The sequence below is a fragment of the Podospora pseudopauciseta genome, chromosome 3 (assembly GCF_035222475.1).
Source record: "Podospora pseudopauciseta strain CBS 411.78 chromosome 3, whole genome shotgun sequence".
In the NCBI taxonomy this organism is placed as follows: domain Eukaryota; kingdom Fungi; phylum Ascomycota; class Sordariomycetes; order Sordariales; family Podosporaceae; genus Podospora; species Podospora pseudopauciseta.
The window spans coordinates 2705559-2715129 of record NC_085893.1 but is presented as its reverse complement, the minus strand read 5'-3'; the positions used below and the strand labels follow the sequence as shown (position 1 = coordinate 2715129).

The 9571-nt window shown below is 54.1% G+C and overlaps 2 protein-coding genes across 2 annotated transcripts; one reads left to right on the top strand and one right to left on the bottom strand.

Moving 5' to 3' along the window:
- Positions 1-488: 488 nt before the first annotated feature.
- Positions 489-4152, top strand: YAT1 (carnitine O-acetyltransferase yat1). The gene is made up of 3 exons (XM_062911213.1): positions 489-1342; positions 1396-3546; positions 3616-4152. The coding sequence occupies exons 1-3, from the start codon at positions 904-906 to the stop codon at positions 3765-3767; spliced, it is 2742 nt and encodes a 913-aa protein (XP_062767229.1). The 5' UTR covers positions 489-903; the 3' UTR covers positions 3768-4152.
- A 203-nt stretch (positions 4153-4355) lies between these two features.
- On the bottom strand, positions 4356-8145 carry SFL1 (Flocculation suppression protein). Its single transcript, XM_062911212.1, has 5 exons — positions 6639-8145; positions 6481-6579; positions 6364-6431; positions 5886-6305; positions 4356-5819 (listed from the first exon to the last, which is right to left on the bottom strand). Exons 1-5 carry the CDS (start codon positions 7028-7030, stop codon positions 5005-5007), a joined length of 1794 nt encoding a protein of 597 aa, XP_062767228.1. The 5' UTR covers positions 7031-8145; the 3' UTR covers positions 4356-5004.
- Positions 8146-9571: the final 1426 nt, after the last annotated feature.

Below are 9571 nucleotides of genomic sequence, written 5' to 3'. Positions count from 1 at the left end.
CCGTCAACGGCTGGCATAGGCCTTGTGGTTATGTGAGCGATAAGCCACCGGAGAGGCAGATGACCTTGACAATGACAGAGACTAACCAGTCAACCACGGGGCAATAAGTTCAGACGACGGGAACTCCTCGGACGGCCGCTCCCTCGACCATCTTTTGCTGTTTGCCTCGTCTTAAAATCTCACTACATCCTTATCCATACACTACCCACCGTTCCACGCCTCAGTCCGCCGCCCCGAACAGCTCGGTCGAATTGCCGCAAGTAGCAGTTGGTTGTTGGATTCCTGGGTACGTTGCGTCTCGTCTCTCTCTTCTCTCGTTTTCTTATCCCGGACCTGGGGACCAGAGTGTGGTGCGCCGCTCGGCACATCATTAGATGGGCGCATCCAGATTGAGCGTTCGGGCCTGCGGAGGAGGCTTCCTAACCCACTACGTCCAATCACTCCTGACCTCCCCGCCTTGTTGCGCTTAGACAGGCCACATGCTCTTCGAGCTGTGTCTATGATTGAGATGCCTAGTCCCACATGCTACAACTCATGAGTAGGAGGACAGCTCCGTGAGTGCGGGCCGTGGAAATGGGGGGTCCACTCTGCCTCAATATCTCTATTCCTCCACCTTCCCTCATCCCCATCCCCGAGCTTCCCGCCGCCATATAATCCCGAACTGTCCCGGCCGAGGATCGGTGTCTTGTTTGTCCCCATTCCCCCTAGGATCCAGCTCGCGCTTTCTCGCTCCTTTCCCTCAACCATCTTAAGAATATTTCACCTCTGCATTTCCAGTGGAATGCCACCTTACTGTCTTCAAGATTGTCACTACTTCTACCGCACAGCTCTACGCGGCCTGAACATCAGCACCTCCGTCTCGCCTCTCTACGCTTGAATCCAGATCAGCCCAACTGACAAGAAATGCCTACACAAGTCCGTCACTTCGCCACACCAAGAGCTCTTGGTGAGACTCTCACCCTTCCACTTGAGCCGGCTGAGTCGAAACCTCAGTCACCGCCACCTGAAACTCCTCGCACCATCGCAGACCTTCCAGTGATTCCAAAGCCGAGAAGAAACACAGTGCTCAAGGCTCGCAACTACGACATGGGTCCCTTTCGTGAGGAGAAGACCAAGGGAGGAGTCACGTACGCTCATCAGGACGAGTTACCCAAGCTGCCCATCCCAGCCCTCGAGCAGACCTGCCAGAGATATCTCTCTTCTCTCAAGCCGCTTCAGGGCCCAAGGGAACACCAAGATACCAGGAATGCCGTTCAAGAGTTCCTCAACAATGAAGGACCAGAACTGGACGCAAAGTTGAGGGCGTACGCGGAGGGGAAGACCAGTTATATTGAGCAGTTCTGTAAGTTGTTTGCTCGCTGGTCATGGAATGAACACTTTTGGCTAACAGTCAAGGGTATGATTCATATCTGAACTTCGATAATCCGGTCGTTCTCAACCTCAACCCCTTCTTCCTGCTCGAGGATGACCCTACACCAGCCCGCAACAATCAAGTGACGCGCGCTGCGTCTCTGATTGTGTCGGCGTTGGAGTTTGTTCGAGCTGTCCGCAAGGAGGAGCTCCCACCAGACACCGTCAAGGGGACGCCCCTGTGCATGCACCAGTATTCACGGCTCTTCGGCACCGCCAGAGTGCCCACTGAGGATGGGTGCCAGATTGAGCAGGATCCCGACTCCAAGCATCTCATTGTCATGTGCCATGGCCAATTTTATTGGTTCGATGTCTTGGATGACAACTCTGACGTGATCATGACGGAGAAGGATATCGCCATCAATCTCCAGACTATTGTGGACGATGCGGCACAGATCCCCATTCAAGAGGCCGCGAAGGGCGCCCTCGGTGTCCTCAGCACCGAGAACCGCAAGGTCTGGTCTGGTTTGAGGGATGTCATCACCAGAGAACCAGGTTCCAACAATGCCGACTGCCTCAGCATCATCGACACAGCTCTCTTCGTGGTCTGCCTGGACTACACAGAGCCTGCCGATGCTGCCGCCCTCTGCCAGAACATGCTTTGCGGCACCAGCGAGATCGAGAAGGGTGTCCAGATTGGCACCTGCACCAACAGGTGGTACGACAAGCTGCAGATCATCGTCTGCAAGAACGGCAGTGCCGGCATCAACTTTGAGCACACTGGTGTCGACGGTCACACGGTTCTTCGCTTTGCCAGTGATATCTACACCGACACCATCCTCCGCTTTGCTCGGACCATCAACGGCAAGGCACCAGCCCTCTGGTCATCCACCAGCCCCGACCCCTCGAAGCGTGACCCTGAGAGCTTTGGCGATGTCAGCACCACACCTCACAAGCTCGAATGGGACATGATCCCTGAACTTCGCATCGCTGTCCGCTTTGCCGAGACCAGACTCGCCGATCTCATCGAACAGAACGAGTTTGAGTGCCTGGATTTTGCCGCCTATGGCAAGAACTTCATTACCAGCATGGGCTTCTCTCCCGATGCTTTTGTCCAGATGGCCTTCCAAGCCGCTTACTACGGTCTCTATGGCAGAGTGGAGTGCACGTACGAGCCAGCCATGACCAAGACCTTCCTTCATGGCCGCACTGAAGCCATTCGCACTGTTTCGGAAGAAGCCGTCAACTTTGTCCAGACCTTCTGGGCTGACAACCCGGCCGAGAACAAGATTGAGGCTCTCAGGCAGGCCTGCCAACGTCACACAGCCAACACCCGCGACTGCTCCAAAGCCCAAGGTTGTGATCGTCATTTGTACGCCCTGTTTTGTCTCTGGCAGCGCATGGTTGACGATGACTTTGGCTCCAATGGCGATAGCACCAACGGGTACTCTTCTCCGGTAGATGGCATGTCTGATATCAGCTCTTCCCACGGCAGAGCGGCCGAGTACCTTATCGACAATGGCACCACCCCCTCGTCTGCGGTCCATGCCCCCCCTGCGGCTACCACCAACACCAACGGGACCAATGGCACGACCAACGGTGACGACGCCAACAGCAGCGTCATCCGCAACAGGACCAATTCCGCCTCATCTAGACACTCCTCCCGTTCTCGCTCGCCTAATGGATCATCTCATCAACTGCCCCTCATTTTTGCTGACTCGGGTTGGGACAAGCTCAACACCACCATCCTCTCCACCTCCAACTGCGGCAACCCATCCCTGCGACACTTTGGCTTCGGCCCCGTGTCGGGAGATGGCTTCGGGATAGGCTATATCATTAAAGACGAGACCATCTCTATTTGTGTCTCCTCCCGCCATCGCCAAACCAAGCGTTTCGTCGATACCCTTGAGTCCTACCTCTTGGAGATCCGCCGGATCCTGCGGTTGACCGCAGCCCAGAGAAATGGAGGGGCGGGGGTTGCCAGCAAGCAGAGCAGAGCCAGGGAGGTGGATGAGATGAAGGCCAAGCCGAAACTTACACACAAAGATTCCGCCACTGCGAAGGCCAAACTCCGGGGACGACTTATCACCGGCGGCAGTGATCTGGGGAGGAAGGGAGGGTTCAGTGTGAATGGGAGCGTGAGTCCGACGGAGGATAGCCTGTTGGGGATGAGTGAGGATGATGAGTTGGGCGGTTGTAAGTTTTCCTTTTTGATACGGATGTATGGGTGATAATGATGACTAACGAAAAAAATAAAAAAAATAGATGGCTTCTTTGACGCGGGGATGCTGCTTCAGGCGCTCAAGGCGAGGGGGGAGAGCTACGAGGGTGGGGAGACGAAAGCGAGTGAACGGGCGACGCAGCAGGCCAAGAGACGGACGGAGATTGGGAAACGGTTGAGGTTGGTTGATTATTGAGCTTGGCTATTGTGATGGGAGGGGCGGAGGTTGGAAATATGTCATCGAGCGGGATGGATTGATTGTGAATGCCTGGGTTTTCAACAACTTTTTCGAGCAGATTGATGGATGGGGAATGTTTTTGTTTGTTTAGCGTGCAACAAGATACCAAATTCTACAATAGGTTGGAAATGAGCAACACACCAGGGGAAAAGGTTTTGTCTGGTTATGTCTGCTTGGGTTGGCAATACTATCAGATCAAAGGGTTCAATTTTCTCGTTGGTCTGTTAATGTTTGTTCCCATTAGGCTAGGAATGTTGCCGTTCAACAGATCTGATCTTGATGATACCATAACAAGTGTGCTCCCCTTCTCTTGAATCCGGGGCTTTCAGTAGTAATGTTCGGCATCTTTGTGTACTCGTACTTTGACAAACACCAACTCATCATCATCATCATCATCATCCACGTCTTTGCTCTTCTCTTGGAAAAGCCCAAACTTTTGGATACAACGACGTTATTGATATAGTGACATATAGATATATATATGTTATTAAACTCAAGCACGCCACAACGCCCAATCCTACAACACAACACAACCCACCCCCTACTTCCCAAACACACCAACCGGCCAACCGGTACACCATTATCAAAGCAAACATCAAAAAACACAAACCACCATCAACCAAACCCTAAATCCAATTGAACACAACTCTCAACTCTCAACTATCTCCCCATCCCCCCAGATCGTACAAAGCTTACAACACAAATATAGATCCACGATACCCCTTGCAGCTGCTCTTCTCTTCAGGCGATTCCTCCACCAGGTGTTCTAATCCAATCAGACACACCTGGTGGAGAAAACACCCAAAAGAGAACAACAGCCCCAAAGGGTATCGCGGATCTATAAGTACAAAAACTCGTACATAACATCCAACAAGATATCCCCAACAAACCACCACCACCACCACCACCCAAATAAACAAACAAACAAATTTGGCCGCCTCCCCACCTTTTCTGAGAAATAAAACAACATTTTCCAGCGAAAGAAGATGAAGAAATCCAAACCACCACCAATCCTATTACTCCCCCCTTCCCCCTCCCCAAAAATAGGTATCTTCATAGTAATAAATGCTTTTTTGTTACCCGAGAAATAATTCAGAAGAAAAAAACAGAAATTAAGTAATGTTTTTGTTGTATGCAATCAAAGATGTAAAGCAGATTTTTGTTCGAAAACAATACCAGACGTTGGAGAAAAAAATCACTGCAGCCTCTTCCTCTTTCGGTCGTCATCACCCCGGGGGTCCATGTCCTCATCCTCCCTCTCAGCCGTGTCAGTCGGGTTCAAAATATGAGCCATGCTTCCCCGTCTCGTCGGCGGCGCCGAGTGATCCCTCACCGACAGGTTCTTATTCTCCCGATTGGCAGAGTTCCAGGACCAGTTGTTAAACGTGTCGGCGGCAGGTGGGTTTCCATTGGAAAATGGGGGCGCTGGGGGAGTGGCTGGACGGGAATGAGGTTGGGACGAGGGTTGCAGAGAATAGTGAGAAAAGGTATCCCTGAGATGCTGGCTCTCAGGGGGTGGTGGGAGCCGGCTGGGTGACGATGGCCATTGGGACGAAGGTGGTCCGGAAAACGGGGGAGGTGGTTGGGGTTGCCAACCATGAGCACGGATATCAGCCGAGGTGTGCCTTCGACCCAGAGCACCGGGATGCAGATCGGGATTTGACAGGTGGTGTGGCCCGGGCGGTGGCGGCGGAGCAGGGGCCCGATTGGAAGACGGCGAAGATTGGCCTGTGGAATTTCCTCCTATCGAACCATATGGTCTCCGGGTGCTCACCGACAACCCAGACGGCACCGCGGGGCGGTGGTCATGGTAATAATTTGGGCCTCGGGGCTGGGGGACTGCGAGATTAGACCTGCGGGGATCGTCCTGGGGCAGCTGGCGAGGCGAGACGGGCGCGTTTTCGATGTTGGCAAAGTAGGGACGGGTGCTGGCGAACAACGGCTCGTGGGGTTCCTCGAGGCTGCGGAATATCTCCATTTGCCGCTGCACCTCGATCTGCAGTGATGATACTAAAAACGGAAAATATTAGGCTATACTGGTACCAAAAAAAGCTCCGAGATGCAGCCAGCACTTACCGTCCCGGTGTATCGGGTTATCAAGGCTCGGCGAAAGGGCCATCACGGCGCGTGACAGGTCTTGATTAAACTGCAGCAGCCGGCTTACCGTGTCCATGATGGCCTGGTTCTTGATCTGCATGAACTGCGAGTTTTCTTCCTGGCGCTGAAGACGAGCACTGAGGTCGTAGAGAGTGTGCTCGATGCTGTTCACCCTGGGGTCGCCGCCTTCTTGCATGGGAGGCATTGGCTCGGCCGGAGTGCCAGGCTGAGATGGCGGTGGCTTCTGGTTGTTGTACTCTCTGTGAACCAGCGCATGTCGCGAGGCCCGGCGCTTGATTTCCCGCAGACCAACCAGGTCTCCCCGCTTGAAGTTGCCGTTCCCATGCTTAAACTCCCACATGGTCGAGTCGGGAGTCCCATGAGCAAACACGTCACTCACTATACCATTATCAACACTCTATCTCACTGGATAAAAATAGAACAGCCGAATGCTTACCCTTATGGAAGCCGTACATGTTGAGCTGCCGCACAAATGAAGAGATATTGGTGTGCTTGAAATATTGCCTGTACACTCGTCAGAAAATGCAATTGGCGGCTGTTCAAGTCAACATACGCTAGTACTTTGGAAAACTCATGTGAGGGCTGCATCACGAAGCTCTCGGAGCTCTGGGTCCAAGAAATGAGGTGCTGGATCGTCTTGTCTTCCAGCATGCTATCACATGATTTAGTATCCGTCCATGGCCGTACGAGTGGATTGGCGAGGCACCATACTTGTAAAGCTTGTGAATGAAGGCTGTCTGAACAATCTTGGGCTGGTGGACAGCCGGGGCTGCGGCTACGGGGGCCGGCATGATGATGTTGTTCTCGGAGGAAGCTTGATGGTTGTGGTGATTGCTGTTGATCTGGGCCTGGATGGGCTGTAGACGCTCGTTCGACTCGTTACTGGCGTTGCCGCCGCTGGCATTCACGTCGCTATCGGGGCTCTTGGTGGCAGATTGGGGTGCGGAGGAGTTCGTAGGGGTGGTGATGTCCATGGGCTCGCCCGGAGAGGGTGCAGACATCTGGATGGTAGGCGCAATGATTGGTATCGTCCTCGCGCCCATCGAGTCCTCAGACCCTTCGTCCAAATGATTCCTCGGCGCTCGATCAATAGCCGCGGCCATCTGCCCTATATCTCATATAAATAGGCGTCAGCAACTTGAGGGCGCAAGCGACATCGGGCAACATCGCGAACTCGGCGCGACAAATGGAAAACCCTGGGAGAGGACTCCAGAAAAAGGACCCGCCCGAAACAGGGACCGGCGCATGTGCTCGATATGCCGGTGCGGGTCTTTCCGTCGTCTTGGACGTGCAAATGTGCAATGTGCAGCTCGCAGCATCAACAGCGTCCGGCGGGCGTGCAATTGGGTCGGGGAGAGTGCTTCGGGCCTACCTCATAGCTTCCTGGGAGATGTCAATGGGTTGTCGAGTGGGCAAATCGCGCGCTGGGCGATCTGTCGATAATAGCTTTGCCGACGGATTTGGGGAGGATTCCCTGTTCCTTGCCGCACTGCCGTAGCTCCTGGATAGCTTGCTTGGACCCGCTTTCCGACACCAGCTCCTGGAGAGCACGCGCCGCCGAAACACACTTGACGGGCTGCTCCGCGAGAAAAAGAAGAAGCGGAGAGGTCAACGTTCTTCGGCAATGGATTTGGATCGTCAGACGTGTGTCGTAGCTCGTAGCTCAGTGGCTAGCGGGGACCGGAGCGGTGGTAGGTAGGACAGCGTAGACGGACAGTTTGGTAAGGCAGCCGTTGTGGGAGGGTGGCGGCCGAGTATAAAAAACCAAGCAAAAAAAACAACCAAAAAACCAATCTACCTGTCGAGAAAAAAAAAGACGGCAGGTTCACGTCGGGCTAAGAGTGGGAGAGAGAGGGGGGGTGGGCAGGAGGAGAGAGACGTCTTTTTTGTCTTGTTCGTGGTGGCGCAAAGACTCGGAGCTCAAGCGATGGGACCGTGGTCTTGTCGATGTCGGCTGATTGGTAGAGACTCAGGCACTGGAGACGATCCGGGGGACCACCAATGCAAACAAAACTTATACTGTCTGGAGGCTTGCGTGATTCTCGGGTGATGTTGATTAGGGTCGGGACTTAGGACCGAGGTGAGGTGGAGGAGAGATGGAAGGAGGATGGAAGTAGAAGCAGACGAAGAAGCAGAAGCAGAAGCAGAAGCAGAAGCCGAAGCAGAAGCAGAAGCCAGAGGAATGGATGGGATGGATTGAATTGAATTGGATTGGATGGGACGGGTTGTATCCGTGCTGGAAAGGCTTGACACAGGCCCGGGCACCGCTACAGCAAGAACCTACATGCCGTTTTAGTGCTGGTGCTGTGCATTGCACAGCTGGGGTTGGGTGAGGGGGTGAGGGGCTACAGGGGAAGCGGCGCGCCATGGCGGGTATGTGTGCCTGTCTTGGCAGCCCCAATTTCGTAAGGGATGGTCCGGGCGCTGTCTTCCTATCCTACCATCTTTTCCCACCAAGTGCCAGTTTGTTTCCAGAAGGGGACTTTTGATGTCGACATCTGCTTGGCTACAGCAAAGATAGGGGCAACGGGGAGAGGGGAAAAGGGGCACCTCTACTAGACAACAACAAGCCATCGGCTGAAGGGAATTGCCAGCGGATGCGGCCCTGGACACCTATGGAAGAGCTGCCACTTCGGTGGCTTACCGACTCTCGGCCGCTCATCAAGAACTGGACAAATAAATGGCCTTCCATTCCGTGACGCCACATTCAAGAAAAATGCAGATTAGGGCCTGGCCGCCCTGTTCGCACATGTCGCGCAGGAGAAAAGCTGACGGCGGAGGAGCCAACCACGATGAGGCACATCCCGAGGGAAAGGGGGAGGCTCGATATCGACAGCCTCTCGTCTCTTTGGCGGATCTTCAGCTCAGGTCCCGGTTTTTCGTCTCACTTTGCCACACCGAGGAAGTGAGACTACGGATAGACGGCGTGCGGAGGGTAGAGAAGCTCTAGAACCTCTAGAACGTCGAGGCGCGATGATCTCTTGAAGGATAAGTGAAGCAGTTGGCAGTCGGCCGTGCCACGCTGGGGGCCGGAGATAGCACTATAGGTGCAGCACTACTGCAGGGCGTGCGCAAACGGGCACCGGCCTGAGCGGGCACCAAGAAGCAACACCTGTGCATCAGCCATGTCCTATATTGACGGTACAGTTCCGTCCACTCCGTCCTATCGATGGGTCTTGGTGGGAAAATATCAAGATGAGAGTGGCTAGGTAACGAGCTGAAGACCACCCCAATGGACACTACCCTATCTGACACGATAGACGTCGTGTGTTGCCGCAAGCCCACCTCGTAGGCTCCAGCACTCACCGGACATCACGGAGCTCTCTCGAACTGAGCTTTGCTGACTGAGATTCCCAATTCGACTGGAGGCAAATATGACAAGTGATTCCAGTCTGTGAGAGCAGCGTTCCCCCATGAAATCCCAAACCCAGGGTCACGAGAGTGAGATCGATCTGGTGGACCGTCGTGACCCCCGGCAGATGCCGTGACCACTTTTGGATCCCTGTTCTCCCAGAAGGTGGGTCCCCGTTTTCTGCTCCGCACCGAACCTTGAATCTCGCAACCACTCACGTTGCATCAAAGGGTCGACAGTCTCGACCAGCGAACCGTCTTTTTTTTCTTTTCTTTCTCCCGGAGTTGGGTGA